At 40.3% G+C, this 25,484-nt stretch overlaps 1 protein-coding gene across 5 annotated transcripts; it reads right to left on the bottom strand.

Annotated features, from left to right (window-relative positions):
• Positions 1-3,267: 3,267 nt before the first annotated feature.
• LOC137017854 (RING finger protein 148) lies at positions 3,268-24,886 on the bottom strand. Of its 5 annotated transcripts, XR_010894653.1 has the most exons (8): positions 24,432-24,886; positions 11,991-12,238; positions 11,777-11,848; positions 11,588-11,670; positions 11,329-11,416; positions 11,105-11,234; positions 3,991-5,567; positions 3,268-3,496 (listed from the first exon to the last, which is right to left on the bottom strand). XR_010894653.1 is itself a non-coding variant. In XM_067382570.1 (7 exons), exons 1-7 carry the CDS (start codon positions 24,856-24,858, stop codon positions 5,437-5,439), a joined length of 1,179 nt encoding a protein of 392 aa, XP_067238671.1. In that variant the 5' UTR covers positions 24,859-24,886; the 3' UTR covers positions 3,268-5,436. The 5 variants fall into 5 exon arrangements, 4 of the variants coding, with proteins under 4 accessions (XP_067238671.1, XP_067238684.1, XP_067238693.1 ...); XM_067382570.1 differs by having other exon boundaries at positions 3,268-5,567; XM_067382583.1 differs by having other exon boundaries at positions 3,268-5,564.
• Between the last annotated feature and the right edge of the window lie 598 nt (positions 24,887-25,484).

Raw genomic sequence — 25,484 nt, 5'->3', positions numbered from 1 at the left:
AAAGCTTTCCTGTAGTAAATACATGCCTGAGTAGTCGCATTTTTGTAAAGGTATCTTTTAATTTATAGCATGAACAACTGTTTGTCTATGAACATAGACGTTTGTTAGTGTTTGTTGCACTAGAATTTAGCTAACTGGCTAGCAAAAACGAGTTGCTCTTTGTACGTTATATGTCCTAGATGCATTAAAAACAGCAACAGAACTATAACATTACGTTTAAAAGACATGTAAGTTACAAACAATAAAATGTACTTACAGTTTGAAGACAATAACAGCAGCTTCTGCTTTTAAAGTAGGAACTGCTTCATCTTTCAGTAAAAGCCTTTGTGTAAATCCAGCATTGAACTCGTGTAGATTATGGAATCTGTCTTCAGCACCGCATCCAGTGTAGAAAATATCACAGATTATAATGGGTTCTATATCTTTTGACGCGTCGCGTCGCGCAGCTCGTGTTCGGTGTAAACAACTCTTCTGCTTTCATTATGCTGCCACATGGCCTCGCCCACTTTGTTGCGTGTTCCCGGGGCAGTGTTTATGTTAATAGCAAGGGTTTATGATGTCACCAACCCGGGAAGAAGCTCGTTGTAGTCCAAACCGCCCGTTTTTGTAGGCAATAAAATGCCATAACTTTAAAAGACAATATCTCCGTGTGCATTGAACTTTCAGCGCTGTAACTTTGCAGATACTGTTTATGCTCAAGCAGCAACATTACACACTAACTAAAGTTAAAAAAGTGAAATCGCATGTAGCCACCCCTTTAAAAGTTAATGGCCAATCAGATCTTTATAAAAGTCCACATTGGTAGGCTATGTGCAGATGAAAAATAACATGTATAACATTAAATAAATATTTTCTATCAGTTTGAACTGATTATTAGTCACTCAAACCTCTCAGCATCGATCGCGCATATCCGCCATGTTTTGTAGTTTTTAACACTTTTTTACTCGTGTTTGTAGTTCTGAACTCAATCCTCATACAATGCACAATGGGTTGTGTGGGCAATAATTGTGCACGGATCCGCACTTCGAAAATCTACCGGAAACATACTTTTTTCTTCTACTTTTGGCATACTCTTTTCAACATACTATGCTTTGGGACACGCTTATTTTAATCTCACATACTATTTAGGATGGATAGTACGGACATTGGGACGCAGGGACAGTTAAAGTACCATTGAAGCAGTGTCAGAGTTAAAGGGATACTCCACCGTTTTTTCATATCAAACTATGTTATTCCCTTAACTAAGACGAGTTGATACATACCTCTCTCGTCTCAGTGCGTGCACTAAATCGCTCTGTGTTGTGACGAAACTTTGTTAGCACTTAGCTTAGCCCAGTTCATTCAATAGGGGCCAAGCAGAGAAGCTACCAAACACCTCCACGTTTTCCCTATTTAAATACAGTTACCCGAGTAGTGTAACTCGACCTAGGACGGTGACACAAAACAAAACGTTGCGCTTTTCTAAGCGTGTAAAATGGATAACTATATTGTATGGCGGAATACCATAGCAAGTGCTCGGGAGCACCTTGACTTGGCGCAGTAATATCTTCACTCGTGAAAAGTCCTCTCACCGGCCCCCGCTCCCTCTCCTCCTCCCTCTCATTTCCGTCAATAGAACCAACGTGACTTTTACAGGAGAAGGAGCGGGGGCCAGTATTTAAATAGGGAAAATGTGGAGGTGTTTGGTAGCTTCTCTGCTTGGCCCCTATTGAATGAACTGGGCTAAGCTAAGTGCTAACAAAGTTTCGCCGCAAGACAGAGCGATTTAGTGCACGCACTGAGACGAGAGAGGTATGTACCAACTCGTCTTAGTTAAGGGAATAACATAGTTTAATATGAAAAAACGGTGGAGTATCCCCTTAATGAGATAATTAAGTGATTAATTGAGTGATGATTGACCATTATTGAAGACACCTGATGATAACAAGCAGAATCACCAAAGGAGAAAATAACAATTTTTAAGCCACCATCGTGGAAATGAGTGTTTGCTTTAGTTGGGCTCTTGACCCTTGACTTTTTAATATTAAATTTTGTTTGGCCTGTTATAACAGCTAGTCAAACAAACAGAAAGATGATCAGGTGGTGTTGGTTATGTTTTCACATGATCATTATTTGTGTGAATAACTGAACTAATTTAGAGCCCAATCTCTGAGATAATTTTATATGATTGATTGCAGCAGCACTGTGATTCAATATAATCCAAAGTTATTCTCAAAAGTTGTTCTGAATTTAAAAAAAAAAAAAGTTTCTTTTAGGCTCACACAGACATCAAGAATCAGCCTGTGAATCTCAACAACGGTGACAAGCAACATATTCTGATAAACAGATCAACTTTGAACTTTAGAAAACAAGCTACTAAAAAGTCACAAAAAAACAGAAAAAAAAATTGTGACAATAAAGGAAATTAATAAGACAATTCAGAACATAATTTATTCATGCAGCAATGCATGATGGGAGCCATGGATGAATTTTGATTGATGACTCCTAGTATGCACTGCAAAATGCTTTTTGATGGTCACCACTGTTGAGATTCACAGACTGATTCTTAATGTCTGTGTCTCTAAATGCATTACCTTTATTTTTATCAGAACTTTTGAGATTTTTCAGATTATATTGATAAAGCTGATCTTATGCTGTAATCACAGTGCTGCTGTAATCAGTAATGTAAATCTAACTTAGAGATTGGGCTCTAAATGAGTTCAGTGACTCAAGACAAATATTGATTATGTGAAAACATAACCAACACCACCTGATCATCTTTTTTTCATTTCTTGACTAGCTGTTACAACAGCCCAAACAAAATCTAATATGATATAGTCAAGGGTCAAGAGCCCAACTAAAGCAAATACTCATCTCCACGATGGTGGCTTAAAAATTGTGATTTTCTCCTTTGGTGATTCTGCTTGTTATCATCAAGTGTCTTCAATAATGGTCAATCATCACTCAATTAATCACTTAATTATCTCATTAACTCTGACACTGCTTCAATGGTACTTTAACTCAGTAGTGCGCAAACACATGAACACTAAGCAGTGTTATATATCTTGGGCATACTATTAGATAAATCTTACTTATTTCATTTACATATGACTTACAAATATGAATCACATTAAGTATATTAGTTTGTTTATGTAAAAACTATGTAATCCAAATGGATGGAAATTTTATATGTAATTCAATTACATAAAACTTTGTTTAGTCTGACTCTGAAATATTTTTTTGAGTGAAGATAATACAAATCATGTAGTTTGCAAACATCATGTATTTATTTAGGTAGAAACAATGAGTTCTTTAATGCAATTATTAATTTTTGATCTTAATGATTACAATATATAGAAATTTGGCAGTTTTGGATGTTGATTCAGAGTTGGCATCATCTGAAGTCCTCGCAAGGGTTGGTGTCATCTCTTAACAGGTGTTGGGTCATCTGAAATCTTCATAAGAGGCAGGATCCACTGGAGCTGGCATAATATTTAATTACCTTAAGATGGGCATCCTGAGGTAGAAACAGAAAGCAAATGGAAAATAATCAGTATAGCTGTTCATAACATTTCAAGCAATAGATAGTCATGTGCTTTTGATCTGATATAACTGGAGTACACATTTATGAGATCCATGACAATGATCTTTCCAAAGTGTTCAGCGTGTGGGAATATCTTATCTGTATCCATAAACCGATGACGCAACAAGACATTGAAATACGCTTCACAGGATGATGTACTATGTCATCAGTGTAAATCTGCTGGCTCAGGGGAGCTAAACTCAATGGAAGATGTTCGCAACAACAACAAAGAAAGCAGAGAACATATTACTAGTGAAATTCAGTTGTAAAGCTCTGTAAATGGATGTATTTTACTAGTAAAAATTCAATTGTAGATCTCACCAATCTTAATTTGGTAACACTTTACAATAAGGGTACATGAATATTCATGTACCTGAATTAAAGGGATAGTTCACACACAAATTAAATTTCTGTAATTAATTACTCACCATCATGTCGTTCCACACCCGTAAGACCTTTGTTCATCTTCAGAACACAAATTAAGATAATTTTGATGAAATCCAAGCAATATATGACTAGGATCAAGGATCAAGGAGAATAGAAGCAGTGAGGGTGATACCAAAGATGAAGAATATAAGTCTAACCCTGCGTTCCAATGTCCATACTATCCATCCTAAATAGTATGTGAGATTAAAATAAGTGTGTCCCAAAGCATAGTATGTTGAAAAGAGTATGCCAAAAGTCCCCGGATGGTCTACTATTTCCGGTAGATTTTCGAAGTGTGGATCCGTGCACACTATAGAGGCTAATATTGCCCACAACCCATTGCGCATTGGATGAGGATTCAGTTCAGAACTACAAACACGAGTAAAAAGTGTTAAAAAACTACAAAACTTGGCGGATACGCGCGATCGACGCTGAGAGATTTGAGTGACTAATAATCAGTTTAACCTGATAGAAAATATATATTTAATGTTACCCGTGTTATTTTTCATCTGCAAATACCAATGTGGACTTTTATAAAGATCCGAATGGCCCCTAACTTTTAAATGCATCATTATGCATTAATATGAGGAGAGTTCTCCACATGAAAGACCCGCGACTGCAGATCAACGTGCTGTATTTCTCTCCGATACGGTAGGAAATTAACTAAATGAAATGTGGAGGATGTAAGATGATTGATAGGCCAGTTTACGGTGACAGGATGCGACAGAGAGAATTGACGCGATTGTATGACATGTTAGTATGTCCCAAAGCTTGTCTACTCTTTTGCTACACACTCAAAAGTAAGTACTTTTTGTTCACAGAAAGAGTACATACTTTTAGGGCGTAGTATAAGTAGGCGTATTGGAACGCAGCAATAGATTGCTGTAGAAGTCATGCATTTTTGGCAAATTATCCTATGCCAGTTTGGAAGATGTGATCCCTACTACAACCAGAGGTCAGGAAAGATGCCACTGCCTGTTGGCCTCACTACATTGACAAGCAAATGCTTGAAAAAATAAAATAAAAAATGAAATATAATATATAGCCTTATATATGAAATACAATAAGATATTAAAAACAAGATATTAATGAATACCTGAAATAAATAAATGCTAAAATACATTTCTTTCAAATATTCAGCAAAGAAACACTCAGCCATGATTGAAATAACATAGGAAATGAATACGGGTCATTTTTGACCCATGTTGTGCATTAGAAGGGTAGTGATATAAAAATGATTTTTATTCAAAAAGTAAGAAAGAAAAAATGAAAATGAGGATTTGTGATGATCAAAAACAAGTTAATTGAGGAATACCTGCAATACTGAATGACTAAATTAATTTCTTGCAAAGATGTATGTAATTCTATTTGACACATTTCACACACTTTTTTTTTTTTTTTGGCTGTTTGTGATATTCATACTGTATTTGAATTATATTACAGTAGTATTAATCTTGGCTGTTGATGTCCTGCTGCTCCATTATCTCTGGTTCTTCTTCAAATGCTTGGTTCTCATAAATGTGTTGTGTCTGCATATCCGGGTCACAGTACACACAGTCTGATGTGTGTTCAAGAGCTGCTGTAAAAAAAAAAAAAAATCAATAACTATGAGTCATCAGTATACACCATATACAGATTAATTCAGCATGATATTGATAATGGCAAAGGCTTATCAGGTTACTGCTGAATTTATGTTGATTGAAGTTATATTTATATATTGTGTTTATTTTATTCATTATTCTGATAACCATTACAAATCTATGTTTTAGGATTACTGCAGAATTTTATGTTTTTTCTGGAATTATATTTTATTTTTTATTGGTTTTTATTATATTTGGTCACTGTTTGGGTTCATGCACAGTCCTTGGATCCACGCATCAGTACTCAATAGTTGAGTCTCCAGCTGAGTAGATAAGATGTCAATATTGGATTGGTAAAACTTTATGAGTCCATTGTTGAGATTAAAAATGTAGGACTGATATTAATCAATATTTTGAATGATACCAATCCACAATCTGACTTCTGACTTGTGATGCATCCTGGAATCATAAGTTCATCCATTGGCCTTTTTTTTTTTTCCTTCTCTTTTTTTCTCCTCTGTCATAAATGTAATTTGGGTTTCTTGCCACTGACGCCTCTGGCTTGCTTAGTCGGGAACACTTAATATTCAACAATATTTTTGATCTGACTGCACTGACACTATTTGATCTGAACTGACCTGGACAATGACATCACTGTTCTTTTTCTAAGGAACGCTATAGGAACACTCCTCATGAACCAATGTCAAATGTCAATCTTGATTGGCTACTGCCGTCAGATGATGTCACAGGTGCGCCAGCTGGCAATATAAGAGGCACCTAGAGAACACGTCATCAGCTTCTTTGTCTTCAGTAAGCCGTTTGTTTGTGTGTGCGTGTGTGCACAGAAAATTAGTGAATTCATGTTTAAAAAATGTGTGAGAGATATATCACACCAAAGACACGCATGATTTGTGTGATATGCCCAGGAACAGAGCATGCACGGGCAGCCCTCAAAGGGGCTGGCTGTGCTCACTGTGATAACTTCACAGTGAAGAAGCTTCATTCCCGACTGGCTCTATTTACGGGGTAAGGGAGCCAGGTGTCTGCACCCCGTGATTCAGGACCCGCTGCTGCCGAGGCAGTGCAGTGTTTATGATCATGAGGCTCGCAGATAGATCTGGCTGACGAGCTTGGGATGGGTCTTTCCCAATCCTATGTTGCCAGTACCGAGGCTCTCACAGCGAATCCAGAAGCCAGCTTGCCGTCTTCTTCCGGTTTGGCAGAGAGTGTGCTACTTGGCCTCTCTAGTTCTGCGGGATTAGATGCGACTGGAGTTTAGGCGGATGTATTATATGAGCCTGTCTCCTCATCGTCACCTGCATACAAGGAATTACTGGATGTGATAACCTGCGCCATTGCCAGATTAAGTACAGACGCGATCGAGGAGCTCCACTGTAAGACCAACCTTGTGCCACCGACTGCTTGCTTGCTGCTTTTCACAACGGAGAGGCATTTAGGGCTTAACCTGTCAGAGCTAAAGGAGAAGTAGAGATCATTTCTCCTTGACCCCCCCGGTTTCGCCTTCCAGACTTTTCAGCACTGATGTGGAGACAGTGGTCCAGAAGTTTAGGGAGGTGAGGGTTAAGTCAGTGGTGTTTGAGTGCTACATTCTCAGCCGCAGACAACGTCCTTCAGTCCCCCATTCTGATCCTGTCACTGGGCCCAGCTGGCGACAGGAGCAGAAAGTGATTGTGGCCACTAGGGCTCTGCCTCAGAGAGGTCTGGGATCCAGGCGACAACCTTGCTCAAGACCAAGAGGACCTCGGGGAGACAATCGACTCCAAGAAGCAAGAAGGAAAGAGATAAAAAGATAGGGGTGCCTGTGTTGGTGCTGGGTAGAGTTCACATACAGGTTTATTTTGCATCCATCCCAAGACAATGCAGTATGTTCAGGGAAATGATACAAGGTTATTGGCGATTGTAATGTTTTTGCTGTCACTCCTCAGTAGGGGGTCGGATTCTATTTCATATACAATAGAAACACGATTGCACTTATGATGCAGTGACAAGGTTGTATGCTTCCCCTGCACTTCTACTATAATGATTATAAGCAGGGCTTTACATTAACATTTTTGCTCACCAGCCACTGTGGCTAGTGGTTTTCCAAAGTTACTACCCACTCAGCATTTTCACTGGCCACAATTTTGACATCGATACCATGGGGAAAAAATGCATATATTTATTTTTAATATCATCTCATAATTTGGCAGTGCCACCATTATGTTCTGTTAGTTTTATTATCAGGGACTTTTTAGTTTGCTTTCATTCTCATCATGTATTCCTTGTTCTGTTTTCCCACTCCTCAATATTAGTTCATATGTATCAGCTGTGTTCCTGTAATCATCCTCATTTGTGTTTGCTATATATGTTGGTTTCTCACATTCATTCTCTGCCCTGATCACCGTTATGCTTAGTGTGTTTTACATTTTTCTGTCTGCCTGCCTATTTGGATTTATTACTAAACTTTGTCAAGTTGAACTTTATTAATCTGCCTTCACCTGTATCCCTGCAACCATGGCAGATGATCAGACTATCCCAAATGGACAATAGGGCTAAGTTTATTGTCATGGCTCAGGAGAGCCCTGAATTATTTTCTTTTAGAAAGAATTTTTGTTTTTTGGCCAGCAACTGCCCTCTGGGCGACGAGACCCTAAAGAGGTATGTTTTCTCCTGCTCTCGTATAGGCTTAAATAACATGAGATGAGAAGATAGGCAATACCACTTCTCGCATTCCACTTCTTCATTTCCTGCCTTCTGGAACTGTGTGTGCGGAAATTAAAGTGATATGCTTATGTAATGGCATTGACGAGAGCGAACGAGACTCCCTTGCATGTGGCTTTATTTGCACAACATGCTCAGTTTACATGTGCAGATGATGAATATGGGCTATTCCACTTCTAGAGTCCCACTTCATCCACTGTTATGTCCCAGTGAATACGGAGATAGAAGTAACATGCTCTCTCTGTTGTTGGGATCTGTGGTTGGGATCAGGAGGATAGGCAATGCTGCCTCTTGTGTCCCACCTCCTTTCCTAACACTTGTTAGGGATGAACACAGAATGATATACTTCTGCATTCATATATGTAATTGGAAGTAGAAATGTTATGTTCTAGGGCATAGCTGGGGAAGATGGGCTATTCCGCTACTCATATCCCACTTCCTCATGTCATCTTTTTTTTTTATATCACAGAGATGAAAGTGTACACTTCCTTCATGGGAGCATATGTAGGGTTGCCAGATGCAGTTGAAAGAAGATGGGCTATTCTGCTTCATCCGTCCTACTTCTTTAGCCATTGTCTCCTCAGTGGGGCCAATTGGAAGAAGCATAGTGGATATTGGTGAGAAGTGGTAATTCTGCATCTTGTGTCCCACTTCTTCACATGCAGCTTCTCTGTAAAAAAAAAAAAAAAAACAAAAAAAACAAAGGAGATAGAAATGTATGCTCCTTTAATATAGGAGGGTAGTTGCATCCCACTTCATCAGCCATTGTCTCCCCAGCGTTGCAAATTCTGAAGTAGTAACAATATGCCCTTTATACTTGTGCACTGGCTGGCAATGCTGAAGAAACGATGGGCAGTTCTGCTTCCCACTTTCTCACGTGTCACTTCTCCTTAACAAATACAAAATATAAAAGTGTATGGTCCTTTCGTATTCGCATAGGAGGGTCACCAGACATAGCTGAAAGAAGATGGGCTATTCCGCTTCTCGTGTCCCACTTCATTAGCTGATACTATATCCCAGGCATTATGAATTTGCAAGTAGTCCTTTCCAAGCTATATACGGATGAGCATCAGTGAGGAAAGATGGGCAGTTCTGCAAAATACAAAATGAATAAATACGAAGATAGAAGTATGCATAGGAGGTCAGACATAGCTGAAAGAGTATGGGCTATTCTGATTCCCGCGTCCCACTTCATTAGCCATTGTCTCCCCAGTGTTGCAAATGTATACAATTCTATATCTTTGATGCGCTATACTGCCTCACATCACACTTCTCCACTGGCTGCAGGTACAGAAGGTATACCGGTAGGCTGGGTAAGAAGTTGGTATCGCTTCATATTTATTGAGTTGAAATTTATTTATTTATTTCGGATTTTGCAGAACTGCTTCTATCACCACCTCATCGGTTGTCTCACCAAGCTGAGCTCCCTTATTAGGGAAAAGTCAAGTTAACCCTTCACATGGTCAGAAGGGCCATATGTGCTCATTGGCAAAGAGAAAGAGGATGTGGAAGTTACGGAGGTACTCCAACATATATTTGCGAGTTCTCTTGTAAGTTATTTGGTTGAGCGAGTACCACTCTCCTCTCCTGGTCTCACCGCAGGAAGCTAAATCTCTTCGCCAAGCTTCATTGACAAAGTTACCCTTCTGGGGCTGGTGCCTTGGGTTTACTAGTTGTGAACCATTAGTGCTCCCCCTGTTGGGGGTGGTAATATTGGAGGGGTCGACTTGAGTGCACCAGGGGCACTTAACTCTCTGGTCAGCATGTGCGTTGTGTGGCAACGTCTCGGCTACTGCCAAGAGTTTGCTGAGACACTTTTAGCACAGTGGGCAGGTGTTTTGTCAACACCATGACGCAGTCGTTTTCCTTCAGACAATATGAAGCTGATGACAAATTCTCTAGGCACCCATTATATAGCTAGCCAGTGCGTCTGTGATGTCACCTGATCAAGACTGGCATTTAGCACACGTGCTTCAGACACTGGAGCGTTCTCGTAGTATCATCACCATGACACAGTGTCTCCTTCCCCTTCTCAGGGACCCATGGGTACTGTCGTGACCCAAGATGTTTTCTAATGTCTAATTTAATAGTTGATGATCTTTATAATGGAACAGATTCAACACTGAACTAACTTCAGCTGAATGACAATTTTTTTTAGAGCTGCTTTACAGCTGAATTGAACTCTGTTTGCATCATTTCCTGTCCATAAAACTGCTTTGAAACAATCTGTATTTTATAAAGTGCTTTAAAAATAAAGATGACTTGACATGACTTGACTTTTTAACCAGCAAGTCCTGAAAGGCTATTCACAACAATGTTAATTTTGAAGTACCAGTCAGCAGGTAATAATTTAAAAGAGACCAAGGAAATAACATTATGTATTGTAATTTATGTTATAAAATCTATAAATCATAAAAATGTATTTCATTATATAAATTGACATATTCACTTTAACAATCACTCAAAATTATATTTATATTTAATTAATGGTTAGTTTTAAAATGGCCTCACTCTAGACATATGTATCATGAATTATTATACATTAATTCCTTGTTTGCATTTTAAACAGCTGTGACAATCAATCATAGAGGAAAAAAGTCAATAGGAAACCAACAAAAATGTACCACAATGTAATAAAAGTAAATATTTGCTATAAAAATAAGTATAATTTTAATGTGCATATGAAGAAAAAAAAAAAAAAAAAAAAAACTTTTGTTAACATTTGGGAGATTTTGTTGTTCATTTCTAACACCTACACCTATGGAAGAGCACAATTTAAAGGACAGCAAATGTTTTTGTGGTAGCCTTAACTCACTTTCTGCTGTTTGAATGTTTGAGCCTAATGTGTTGTGTTGGTCTGCTGATGTGACTGTCATTACTGCAGCTAAATAGAATGAGTCGTTTGATGGTGATGATGAGGGCTGCTCATCACTCTCCTCATCAATCTAAACACATACAGCAACAAAGAATCTCATGTTAGTAATTAAAACAGCATCTATGCCTGAATTAAGATGGCTCAGTATGTGTTGGCAAACTGACCTTGGATTTGAGGATATTAAATTTACACATGGGACAGGTGGGGTGTTCCAGGAGCCATGGCTCAATGCATTTCTTATGGTATAAATGTCTGTAAAAACAGAATGTACCTCACATTATCCATTTATTTCATATTTACAGAAAAAAAAAAAATGAAAAGAGCTATGTTAAAAGTCAATTGAACACGCTATACTGACACTACTATGAAGTTAGAAAACATCTGTAATGTTGAACTAAAATCATATATGGATTTATACTGCACCTGCAGGGTAGAACTGTGACCTGTTCATTACGTGCGAATGAGTCAGTGCACACCACACAGCTAATGTCCTCTGATTCAACCTCCTACAGGCACAAAGGCATGATGCTTTTACTCACTGCAGTTTAAATGCTTTCTGAATTTATTTTACTGAACAGTTATTTATTTTATGACTTAGCAATGGTACAATACCGGGTCACCTGTCCGCAAAGTCCGCACTTGCAACTTTGCTATTGCTTTTTCAGTCACTTTTTTCATCTCCCTCTGCATAGAAATGAATGACAGAACAGAATGAATGACAGAACAGAACAGAATGTCTGGAATATATCTGAGTATTTGAATACTATTTGAGTAGATTTGACTCCTACATGAACTTAACCATCCTTTGAGTGGCTGAATACTTTACCTGTTGCATACGAAGTTGTCGGTTTATGTACATCCGTTTGATGAACAGGAAAACAAAGTAGAACATAATGATGGCTGTTATTCCAATGAAGGTGAAAGATAGTGCATATGCCCATGTAGCGCTGTACCACAGGCCATACTCCTTGCCTACAGTAATCTGCATATAGACATCTGAGCCATTCTTGGTCAGTTTAGTGATTTCTGTGCCTAGAATATTGCCAAGCGTGATGGCAACTATGTCATCAGCATCTGTAGAAAAAAAAAATTTGCCATGATTTATTAGTTATTAAGATAAACAGCATAGCATACAAAAATATTACTGGATAAGAGGGAATATAGTTATCCATCGCTTTGACAAATTTCCATCAGTTGGACTGCAGCAATGTTATGTTAATTATTTGCGTGACTATAAAAAGTGCCAAGTATGCAAAAAGTATCATAGATTAAAATCTTTGAAATCAAGTATAGGCTGTTGTAAAACAACTTCCCTTTTTTTTAGTCCTTGTGACTTGGTGATATACATCTTCAACTATGTTTAACCGCCTCAGGCGGTCTTGAACTATGAAATTGAACCACGGTTACTGATGTAAACATGGTTCTATGAACAGTGGAAGTCTGGTCACTCTGGTCACTCAAACTGACAAGAATGACTGCAGAGACAGCATGGTGTAAACAGAAGCTTATATGGACTCCGATATGTCATTGGTCAAGGTCATGTGTGACTGAATCATTACGAGATTCTCGTATAATACGCAAGTTAATGACCCTTTTTCACTATGTTTAACCATCTCTGGCAGTCTTCCAATATTTATAGAACCACTTGTTATCCAAATATATCTACATACACAATCCTTTCAGTTAATTCATTTTTGACAAGTTGTGCATATCAAATATCAAGCATATCGAAATTATCAAGATCTGAGCTCCATCTATTCCATCCAACACCCTGATACTAGTGAGCTTTAGAGAGTAGTCTACACAATAATTAGTTCCCTTACCTGTACATAATTTAGATGACTCTTCACAAAAACACAACTTGTTTCTTAAAGTGTAAAACCTTTTAAATTAGCATCAAACTACTAAATGCACTTTTAAGGCGATAAAGGAAATTGTATATTGGTGTAGGGTGAATTCACACTTTGCCATTGAGATGACTTGGAAAAAGTGTCAAAAGTGAATTCACACTATCATTTTGTAATTATGACATTGGGGAAGATGTGGGAATGCCCCCCTTAAGAACAAAGCACATTTACTTTTAAACATAGATAAAAGTTTAGCATGTGCAGGGTGATGATGATGTGTTATTAAGGGAAATAAATAGACACATTTGGTAATTGAGCTGTCATAGCACAATATGTACAAACCCAATTCCAAAAAAGTTGGGACACTGTACAAATTGTGAATAAAAAAGGAATGCAATAATTTACAAATCTCAACTTATATTTTATTCATAATAGAATATAGATTACATATCAAATGTTGAAAGTGAGACATTTTGAAATGTCATGCCAAATATTGGCTCATTTTGGATTTCATGAGAGCTACACATTCCATAAAAGTTGGGACAGGTAGCAATAAGAGGCTGGAAAAGTTAAATGTACATATAAGGAACAGCTGGTGGACCACTTTGCTGATTAGGTCAATTGGCAACATGATTGGGTATAAAAAGAGGAAAACCATACTGGATGCTCATGATCTTCGGGCCCTTAGATGCACTGCATCACATACAGGAATGCTACTGTAATGGAAATCACAACATGGGCTCAGGAATACTTCCAGAAAACATTGTCGGTGAACACAATCCACCGTGCCATTCGCCGTTGCCGGCTAAAACTCTATAGGTCAAAAAAGAAGCCATATCTAAACGTGATCCAGAAGCGCAGGCGTTTTCTCTGGGCCAAGGCTCATTTAAAATGGACTGTGGCAAAGTGGAAAACTGTTCTGTGGTCAGACGATTCAAAATTTTAAGTTATTTTTGGAAAACTGAGACGCCATGTCATCCGGACTAAAAAGGACAAGGACAACCCAAGTTGTTATCAGCGCTCAGTTCAGAAGCCTGCATCTCTGATGGTATGGGGTTGCATGAGTGCGTGTGGCATGGGCAGCTTACACATCTGGAAAGGCACCATCAATGCTGAAAGGTATATCCAAGTTCTAGAGCAACATATGCTCCCATCCAGACATCATCTCTTTCAGGGAAGACCTTGCATTTTCCAACATGACAATGCCAGACCACATACTTCATCAATTACACCATCATGGCTGCTTAGAAGAAGGATCTGGGTACTGAAATGGCAAGCCTGCAGTCCAAATCTTTCACCCATAGAAAACATTTGGGGCATCATAAAGAGGAAGATGCAAAAAAGATGACCTAAGTCAGTTGAGCAACTAGAAGCCTGTATTAGACAAGAATGGGACAACATTCCTATTCCTAAACTTGAGCAACTTGAGTCTCAGTCCCCAGACATTTGCAGACTGTTATAAAAAGAAGAGGGGATGCCATTGGTAAACATGGCCTTGTCCCAACTTTTTTGATATGTGTTGATGCCATGAAATTTAAAATCAACTTATTTTTCCCTTAAAATGATACATTGTTTTTCTCAGTTTAAACATTTGATATGTCATCTATGTTGTATTCTGAATAAAACATTGAAATTTGAAACTTTCACATCATTGCATTCTTTTTTTATGCACAATTTGTACAGTGTCCAACTTTTTTGGAATCAGGTTTGTATATAAAACATTTAATAATATTCATTTATTCTCCAAATCGCTTATCCTCTGTAGAGATGTGGCTGTGGAGATGCTGGAGTCTATTATAGCATTTTGGGCCATATGCCAGTCCAAAATGCAAACTTTTGAAAACGGGTTTCAAAGTGCAAGTTTTTGAAAATGATACCATTCTTGTCTCTGTAAACTATAAAACTGTGAATTTATTCATATAAATAATTAATTAATATTTATTTATATAATTAATTTCCACCTGTGTTCATTTACTCCCTCATTAGTTTCTTTGTTTGGTCAGTGTATTTATATCCTCAATTCTGGCTTAGTTTTTGTCCATTCTCACCAATGTATGTGTCTCAGTTATAGTGTTTGTAAAGAGTTTCCTGAGTTTAGTTACTAAAAGATCCTGTTCCTTATTCATCCTCATCTTCGTGAGATTCTACTAACACGTGTTACGTCTGTATAAGTGTATACATTAGCCTATGGTAATGTAGAATGTGATCTTGTAACTGTGCACGCTGTTGCTTTGTCTTTCTCTCTTTCTCTCTCTCCTCTCTCTCTCGCTCTCTGGTAGCGCCGCTTGATCGGGACCAGGTGTTGCGAGTCAGGTGGAAGGGCGGGAGCGCTTAAAGGCAGCAAACAAGGACGGTGGAGTGAGCCGTGTTGCCGCGTCGTGAAGCTCCACGCGTGGTTTTTTTTTTTATCCTGTTTCCTGCCCCAGACAACTAAAAGGGTTATTGTGCTGCTGTGTGACCAGCGTTATTGTCAATTTAGTAAGCATTATCTTCTAAAATTGCTGTGTGACGGAGATCACTTACTTAATTTATCACTTAAGAGTTGAGACCTTCTGCTGTTTTTCCTTTGTGTAATCCGTTCTGAAAAAGCGTAGTTTTGTTATTCATTATTTGGTTACGTTTGGGTCGGGGAGTGCCACTTTTACTTTGTGCAATCTAGTTTTCTCCTGTTTACGTTTAGTTAGGGAGCCAGGGTAAATTCTTTGTATTTTATTTGTTGTTTTCTTTGTACAGGTAAGTTAGTATTTTCGAAATCCTTAGTGAGCTCTCCTTTTGTTTGTTGTTTTGGCCTGTAACCCCTCCCGATGAAACTCTGAGAATATTATTGTTTCATACAAAATGATCATAATAAAAAGAACTGTGATTTGAGAAATTTGTGGTTATTGTGAGCTGGGACAGGAGACCAGGAACCGTTGCCCGCTTGAGGTTTTTTTTTACTTTTGTCTCCGGTCCGACCGAGCCCTAGACGGCCGGATCGTGACAATTGGGGGCTCGTCCGCTCGTTTTTTTTTTTTTTTTTTTCTTCGCTCCCGTATGTTAGCAACGTTGCTTGGCTGCTTTGAATTTTCGGTGGGGAAGGAAGTGTAGGATTTAAGATGGAGTTCGATTTAATTAAATTTACTCTTTCGCCCACGCTGGAGGGATTCGACCGCTGCAGAAAAAAAGACTTGATCGTGATAGCTGAGTTTTTTAATATCTTGGTTTCTAAAGAGCAAAGGAAGCATGTCATAAAAGACGAGTTGTATGCCAAGTTAGTCGAAATGGGTATTTTGCCTGAACGTGTAGCAGGAGGTTCCGAGGCGGAAACTGAGGGTGAAATCGCGTCTGATGGTGCAGATTCGGTAAGTGATAGAAAGTCTTCTCAGTTTGTAGATCCGGTGGTGACTGTTCGTCTGAAGGAATTAGATCTTGCGTTAAAAAAACAGGAGCACGAAACGCAAATACTCCGACTGAAAGAGCTAGAATTAAAAACTGATCGGGATGTTAAATTACGTAAACTGGAGTTGGAGGTCCAAAGGCTGCGTAACCAGCCAGTTCCATCACCGCGCGTCAGACCCCCTTCCAGTACTTCTGAGGTTGGGCAACCTGACTTCGATGTAGGTAAGTACATTAAGTTGGTACCTCCTTTTCGTGAAACCGAAGTAGACTCATACTTCGTAGCCTTTGAACGCGTCGCTGCTAAATTAAAATGGCCTAGAGACATGTGGGCATTACTGTTGCAATGTAATCTTGTTGGCAAAGCCCAGGAGGTGTGCGTGGCTTTGCCAGTGGAGGATTCATTGAATTATGACATTGTTAAATTGGCTGTTTTGCGAGCTTACGAATTAGTACCGGAGGCGTATAGGCAAAGGTTTAGGAATTGTTCAAAGACAGCCAAGCAAACGTTCGTGGAGTTTGCGCGTGAAAAGAGAGCGCTGTTTGAAAAATGGTGTCTTTCTACCAAAATTACTAAGTTTGAGGAATTGCAAGAACTAATTTTGCTCGAAGATTTTAAGAACTCGCTACCGGAAGGTATTGTGGTGCATTTAAATGAGCAAAAAGTTTCCAAATTATCAGATGCTGCAATCCTAGCAGACGAATTTGTGCTCACGCACAAAACCGTATTTTCTCCCATACGCGCGCCTAAATTATTCTCTGCCGCGGATTTAGGGAAGGAAAAAGATAACCATTCTCCCCGGTCTTCTAATGCGTCTAGAAACGCTCCAAAACGGTCCGATCAAAAGGGAGTATGTTTCTATTGTCTTGACCCTGGCCACTTAATTTCAAATTGCAAAGCGTGGCAGCAGAAAGCGAAGTCAAAAGGAGTAGCGCTTATGTCGGTTTCTGAGTGCGTGAATTCAAAATCAGATGATTCACCTTTTAAATCGTTCCTGCAGATGGGAACAATATCACTTGTTGATGATGCTAATCCTAAGCCGGTCGTAATGTTACGAGACACGGGGTCTGCTCAATCATTGATTCTAGAGGGTACGCTGCCGTTCTCGTCAAAGTCTTATACGGGTACTAACATGCTCATCCGTGGTGTGGGAATGGGCTGTACTTCAGTGCCGTTGCACACGATTTATCTGGAGTCTGAACTGATTTCTGGTCCTGTCAGCGTTGGTGTTTATTCACAATTGCCAGTGGAAGGTGTGAGTCTGATCTTAGGGAATGATCTGGCTGGAACCAAAGTTTTCCCGTATCCGATTGTCTCAGCAGAGCCTGCTGCTGACGACCAAAATGACCCCCTTGTAAATCTATCCTCTGTTTTTCCGTCATGCGCTGTGACGCGCGCGCAAGAAAAGAAATTCAGAGATGTAGTTGATCTTTCTAGCTCATTCCTGGTTTCGTCGCCGGAGAACACAGAATGTAAATTGCTTGTTCAGCCGCAACCACACTCAAATGACGCTGAAAATGAAACTTCCTTGAAAGTAGGCCGAGAACAGTTAATTGTTGCGCAAAAACTTGATGTAACATTGAATAAGTGTATTAATGCTGCAGTTGACAAGGCACAGGTTTTAAAATCGACGGTGGGTTATTTTTGGGACGAGGGTGTGCTGATGCGCTGGTGGAAACCGTTAGATTCTGAACTTGATGGGGTTTATCAGATCGTTCTTCCTTCCGGTTATAGAACCCAAATAATGAAGCTGGCCCACGAGCATATTTGTTCGGGACATCTTGGTGTTACGAAAACTTATGACCGTATCGCTAGACACTTTTTCTGGCCCAACATGAAGTCCTCCGTGTCTGCATTTATTCGATCTTGTCACATCTGCCAACTTGCTGGTAAACCTAATCAGGTGATTCCCCAAGCGCCACTGCAACCCATTCCAGTGATGGGAGAGCCTTTTGAAAGACTCATACTCGATTGTGTAGGTCCCTTGCCTAAGGCAAAATCGGGTCATCAATATATTCTCACTATAATGTGTGCAGCTACACGCTACCCAGAAGCCGTGCCCTTGCGTTCTATCACGACGAAGGTGATCGTTAAAGAACTAGTAAAGTTCTGTTCCATGTTCGGTCTGCCAAAAACGATTCAAACGGATCGGGGTACAAATTTCACATCGCATCTGTTCGAACAGCTTGTTAAAGAACTACGAGTTGAACATCAGTTATCAAGCGCCTCACATCCCGAGTCCCAGGGAGCACTCAAGCGTTTTCATCAGATGCTGAAGTCAATGTTGCGCACTTACTGCGTCGAAACTGGTAAAGACTGGGTAGATGGCTTACCCCTGTTAATGTTGGCCATAAGGAGTACAGTACAGGAGTCGTTGGGGTTCAGCCCTGCTGAACTTGTGTTTGGGCATACCGTCCGAGGTCCTTTGAAGCTACTTAGTGAACAGTTCCTTTCTAAAGATCCTCTCCGCATGCCAGTATTTGAGTATGTGAGTACGTTGCGTGAGCATCTCCATAAAGCTTGGGAGATCGCTAAACAGCATCTGTCCGATTCCCAGTCTAAAATGAAAACTAGGTATGATAAAAAGAGTGTCGTTCGCAGTTTTCAACCTGGGGACTCTGTACTCGTGTTACTGCCTGTACCAAACTCTCCTCTGCAAGCTCGCTTCTCTGGTCCATATAGAATAGAAAAGAAACTTAGTGAGACCAATTACACAGTTTTAACTCCTGATCGGCGGCGCAAAAGCAGAGTTTGCCATGTGAATATGCTCAAAGCATACTTTGCCAGAGATGAGTGTAACAGAAATTCTGTGATCAAAGATGTGTCTGTTGTAACTTCTGTCAATCTGCCCTCTAGTGATGTGTCTGAAGATGATGTGATCGACAAAGATGTTCAAATAACTTGCGGAAGGCTTTTAAATTCTGCCATTCTGTCCACCCTGTCGTCTCATCTCTCATACTTGTCTGAGGAGCAACGCGATGATATCACTGCTCTGATCAGGAAATACCCAGCATTATTCAACGATGTTCCCTCACAAACTAATGTGCTGCTACACGACATCGATGTAGGTCAAAGCACGCCCGTTAAACAGCACGCTTATCGAGTTAACCCATACAAACGCCAAGTTATGAAAGATGAAGTTGAATATCTGGTGCGTAACGGTTTTGCTGTAGACAGTCAAAGCCCATGGAGTTCGCCCTGTATACTTGTGCCCAAGTCTGACGGCTCGCTCCGATTCTGTACTGATTTTCGCAAGGTAAATAGTTTGACTAAACCTGACTCCTTTCCGCTTCCTAGGATAGAAGATTGTGTTGACCGAGTGGGTTCTTCACGTTATGTTACCAAACTAGATCTTCTGAAAGGATATTGGCAGGTGCCGTTGACACCGCGCGCATCTGAGATCTCTGCCTTTGTGACACCTGATGCGTTTGTGCAATATTTGGTAATGGCCTTCGGGATGCGTAACGCACCTGCCACATTCCAAAGATTGATGCGAACAGTATTGTCTGGAGTACAGAATTGTGAAGTGTATCTTGATGACATGGTGGTGTACTCCATGTCGTGGGAGGACCACTTACATACCCTTGAGCTTGTCCTTCAACGTTTGGCTGACGCGTCTTTAACGCTGAACCTAAGTAAATGTAAATTCGCCAAGGCTGTTGTTACGTACCTTGGAAAATTGGTTGGGCGGGGGCAAGTTAAGCCGATAAATGCAAAAATCGAAGCCATTGTCGAATTTCCTGCGCCTACCAATAAACGTGAATTACGACGTTTTTTGGGAATGGCCGGATATTACAGAGGGTTCTGTAAGAACTTTGCCATGGTGGTCGCCCCGCTTACTGATCTTTTAAGAACGGAACGAAAATTTACATGGAGTGATGAATGTGAATCCGCTTTTTGTTCTGCAAAAGATTTGCTGTGTAACGCTCCAATCCTGTCTGCCCCAAACTTTGATTTGCCATTCAGCGTACAGGTTGACGCAAGTGCTCGTGGTGCCGGTGCAGTCCTGCTGCAAACTGATGATGCTGGTATTGAACATCCCGTCAGTTACTTCTCGAAGAAGTTCACCAGATGTCAGCAGAAATATAGTACCATCGAAAAAGAAGCATTGGCACTACTATTAGCTCTTCAACACTTTGAAGTCTACCTTAACTCTGGTGATCGAGTAATGGTGTACACCGATCATAATCCCCTTATCTTTCTGTCTCGTATGTCAAACTCCAATCAGCGATTAATGAGGTGGGCGCTGACCTTGCAAGAATTTAACGTAGACATACGGTACAAAAAGGGTGCAGAAAACATCGTAGCCGATGCGTTATCCAGGGCGTATGCTGGTGATGACTAAACTGTTGTTGTATCTTAACTAAAGTTGTTACAAATTAGTTTTTGTAACTAAGGGTGGGGGTGTTACGTCTGTATAAGTGTATACATTAGCCTATGGTAATGTAGAATGTGATCTTGTAACTGTGCACGCTGTTGCTTTGTCTTTCTCTCTTTCTCTCTCTCCTCTCTCTCTCGCTCTCTGGTAGCGCCGCTTGATCGGGACCAGGTGTTGCGAGTCAGGTGGAAGGGCGGGAGCGCTTAAAGGCAGCAAACAAGGACGGTGGAGTGAGCCGTGTTGCCGCGTCGTGAAGCTCCACGCGTGTTTTTTTTTTTTTTATCCTGTTTCCTGCCCCAGACAACTAAAAGGGTTATTGTGCTGCTGTGTGACCAGCGTTATTGTCAATTTAGTAAGCATTATCTCCTAAAATTGCTGTGTGACGGAGATCACTTACTTAATTTATCACTTAAGAGTTGAGACCTTCTGCTGTTTTTCCTTTGTGTAATCCGTTCTGAAAAAGCGTAGTTTTGTTATTCATTATTTGGTTACGTTTGGGTCGGGGAGTGCCACTTTTACTTTGTGCAATCTAGTTTTCTCCTGTTTACGTTTAGTTAGGGAGCCAGGGTAAATTCTTTGTATTTTATTTGTTGTTTTCTTTGTACAGGTAAGTTAGTATTTTCGAAATCCTTAGTGAGCTCTCCTTTTGTTTGTTGTTTTGGCCTGTAACCCCTCCCGATGAAACTCTGAGAATATTATTGTTTCATACAAAATGATCATAATAAAAAGAACTGTGATTTGAGAAATTTGTGGTTATTGTGAGCTGGGACAGGAGACCAGGAACCGTTGCCCGCTTGAGGTTTTTTTTTACTTTTGTCTCCGGTCCGACCGAGCCCTAGACGGCCGGATCGTGACACACGTTACGTGACAGGAGAACGGACCTAAACTGTAGACAGCATGAACTCATCTGCTGTATTACTACTATCCCTGGAACAGGAGCAGAATAGCCTCAATGCCCACACCTGTGCGTTTCTCTATCTGGCGAGCCTTAAGGACTTTCCCGATCATTCCCTGTGCGCATTCTACCTGGCCAGTTTGAACGAATGCACAAAGGCTCACCTGTGAAAGATCCCAGAGGAGGTGCTGGTGAGCAACATGTCACCGTTCACCGTCTGCTCCGCCGAGGATGAACTCACCAGCCCTGCTCCGACTCCAGTGCTGCCAGAGACCAGTCAACCACCACCGGATGGAGATGTTTCATGAGCCCACCGCAGACCGAGGAGGTATGCCTGCCGCAATGGATGAGCCAGGACCGAGGACAAGGTCGAATGGTAACATCACCCTGGAGCCCACTTCATTGCAAGAGCCTGATCAGGTGTGCAAGCCGGTAACATCATTCGTCGATGAAGGAGTGCTTGTGGAGCTCGAGGGCTGGGAGAAAAGCCCCTCCCACAACTCCACCATGGTGAATGAGATTTGTTTGTTCTCTGGCAACTAAAGGACATCTTTGATGAGGACCTTATTGATTATTGTGGAGAGGTTTTTCCTAATCCCCCAGTATCTCCAGCATCTTCTGATTCTCCAGCATCCCTAGTATCTCTAGAATTCCCTCCCAGCCTCCCTCTCCCACCTCTTCAGTCAGCCAGTTCCTCAGCCCAATCACCGCTGATGTCCTTTAGCCCCTCTACATCTCCTACATGCCATGTAGAGCTGCCTAGAGTCTTCAGGAAATCTTCTCCGTCCAGCACAGAGGATCCCCTGTCTCCGCCTCCAGCCTCTGTGCCCCCTGTTCCGTCACGGCCCGTAGACACGTCGGATCCACCTTGGTTCCTCCCTCATTCTGCTCCATCGGAAATCATACGGCCTCTCCGGGCCCCCTTGTCTCTCTGGCTCTGTTGGGTCAGCCGTCGACCTGCCTGCGCCTTCATTTGCATATGGTTCCGCCTTCCCCCAGCTCCGCCTTCATCCTCTGTCCCACCGCCCCAGCCTCTGCCCTCTGTACTTCAACTTCCACCATGGCTCCTCCTCAGTCTCCTGGACCATCAGCTCATGTGGGCTCATTGGCTCCATCTGGGTCTCCATCTTTGGCTGCATCTTTGTTGGTCATCCCCAGGGTGTTGTCTTCCACCAAGTTGACACAACCAAGGCTCCTCCCACCTTCCACACCTCCATGGACAGTTTCATGTTCCCAAGACTGTTTTATTTTCTTTTGCTCCACGCCCTCCTCCAGAACTTCCTCCCTCCTCAGTTGGACTATATACTGCACGAGGTTGCGCTTCCAGGCAGGGGGTGAACTATCACATGTCTGCTGTGTTATGTTTCTCAGTTTGACCTAGTTTCTGTCTGTCAGTCTGTTAATTATGCATTAGCTGGTCAGTATTCATATCCTCAGTTCTGGCTTAGTCTTTGTCCGTTCTCGTTAATGTATGTGTATAAGTTATGGTGTTTGTAAAGAGTTTCCTGAGTTTAGTTATTAAAGATCCTGTTTCCTATTCATCCTCGTCTTCGTGAGCTTCTACTAACACGTTATGTGATGTGTAGTTTTTTTTTTTTTTTTTTTTTTTACAAAGTGACATCACCAACTACTGGCCTTGGCAGCAGAATACAGCTTTTTCAGCTGTTTTCGCAGATCCATATGGGGATCATTTTGACAACATTGTCATCTGTACGTGAAAAACGCCTACATTGTTGCCATGTAAACGTGCCTTTAGATATTCCAGACATAGGATAGAGACTTTTGTGACCTGGATGCACCAATATGGTAAGAAATTTTGCTAATAAAATGATCATGCCAGAAGAATAGCGTGAGAACTGTACTATCTCTGGTCTCTTTGTATCATCTCAGTAAGCTTTTGTTAAGTTTTACGCATGCACAGTAAGATGATTTAAGCATTTTCAGACGTTTCAGTGTGGACAGGAAACTTTTTTTGACAGAAAATTCTAGTGTGGACAGAGAATGTTTTGAAACACAATTTTCATGTATCAAGGTTAATGTAGATGAAGCCAGAGAAAACCCACACAGACACAGGGAGAACATGCAACTCGACAAAACATTAATGTGTCCACAAATCACTGATAGCCACAAAAGTCAATAAAATAATTTAATGTCACAGATAGGCTAATTTAGATCAATTAATCATTGCCCCAGGGAACATCTTACCACATTTTACCCTTTGGTTTGTGGTATGATTTTCATTTTGAACAGTCAAAATAAATTCAATTACATTGTACTTTTAAGCAACTTTTTGCAATAACTGTACTTTTATCTGCCTTTTATATGCATGTGTTTCATATTGTTGAAAAGTGGTTAGGATTAGGGTAGTGGTGTTAGGTGCTCAAAAATGTTCATGGGAAAAAAAAAAATTATATATATATATATAGGCCTAATTGTTTTAACCAGCAAAATTAAAAAGATAAGAGACATTTATTTACAAAGATAAGGCAAGCAGTTAAAAGCAATGAAGTTCCAAGTTCATTGACAGTGAAACCTAGAAGTGCTATTCGCAGTTTAATAGTCACATGCAAGGTGCTTGACCATGCTTTGACACCTTGGCTTTCGGAACAAGTTGTTCCTCTCGAGGTTTGTCCCTTCTATACCTAAACATCTTGTGGAGTTGTTTCTTTGTCACAATTACTTTAGCCTTGCTCACTATGTATTTTCTGTAAAGCTGCTTTGAAACAAATTTACTTGTCTTGCGACAGAGACAAGTAGAGAAACTGTCATACCTGAATGGGGGATAAAGTTAGTGTAATTTCCTGTTCCATCTATATTGTAAATAACCACAGCAGAGGCTCCATCTTGCTGGGCAGCCTTTATCTTCCGTGAATAGGTACAGTTTCCATTTTTTATTAGGGCAATCCATGGCTGGTGACTTGCGGTGAAAGTAGTGTTCCTTGAGCATGCCAGGTGATCCATATTTGGAAGCACTATTAGTCCAGAAGCTGATTCCAAGGGTGAGTTTGCTCCAAACACACCACACTCACATTCACTGCTTGTAGTTTCATTAGATTCTCTGTCAAAGTATCTAACGTCCACATTGGCTGTCCAGTAAATCAAGGAAGCACTTTGTTGGAAACAGTACTGGAAAATCAATACTGTCATCCAGATACATGAATGGCCATGTCCATGCATTGCTCTAAGCATTGCTTTCATTGCATCAGGTAAACACTCCTGTGTCTTGGCATTACTCTGTGGACATCAATAGTAATCAGATGCTTCTAGGTGGTAATTTAAGATGGTTTTTACGTCAGGTGAGGTGTTCTTATCACAGTGGACCTTGGACATTGGTTAAGATAATATTCATTTAAAAGGGTTGGGCTTAAGTATTTTCTTTTCAGGAATCTGCTGCCACTTTAAGCCCTCTGTGGAACTCAGGGTCAGTTTTACCCTTTTGAATTTTAACGCTAATTTACATCAGCTTAACTTAGTGTTTGGCATGAATTTCATTTTATCCGGATGATCTTAATGTGGCAAAGTAATAATATTTTTAATTTTTCCTCATTTTGGAAGCAAAAATCGGGAAAAAATGTCCCTAACACCTTCTATCAAGAAAAGCAAAAGCTACAATAATATGTTTTGTGAAAATGCATTAAAACAGCCCTGTCTTTCCGTTATATGTACCTTGGACTCTTATGTTGTTCTGTTCCTGTTTCCTGTTCATGGTGCCATCTATATTTTTATTTTTTTTAAGTTTTCCCCATTAAATAGTCTTGATCGTTCCCAGGTGTGTCTTGTGCCTTTTTTTCCTAGTCACTCATTGTATGTTCTTGGTTGCAGTT

This window comes from Chanodichthys erythropterus, chromosome 1 (assembly GCF_024489055.1).
Source record: "Chanodichthys erythropterus isolate Z2021 chromosome 1, ASM2448905v1, whole genome shotgun sequence".
NCBI classification, from domain to species: domain Eukaryota; kingdom Metazoa; phylum Chordata; class Actinopteri; order Cypriniformes; family Xenocyprididae; genus Chanodichthys; species Chanodichthys erythropterus.
This window is presented reverse-complemented; position numbering and strand designations above follow the sequence as displayed.

Bases quoted from the DNA above. Each gene is read 5' to 3' on its own strand.
- LOC137017854 (XM_067382570.1), bottom strand. From the start codon at position 24,858: ATGAAAGCAATGCTTAGAGCAATGCATGGACATGGCCATTCATGTATC. The intron at 11,417-11,587 runs GTGCAGTATAAA...CTGTTTTTACAG, and splicing joins GTCACAGTTCTACCCTGCAG to ACATTTATACCATAAGAAAT. The intron at 11,235-11,328 runs GTCAGTTTGCCA...GTATGTGTTTAG, and splicing joins TTAATATCCTCAAATCCAAG to ATTGATGAGGAGAGTGATGA.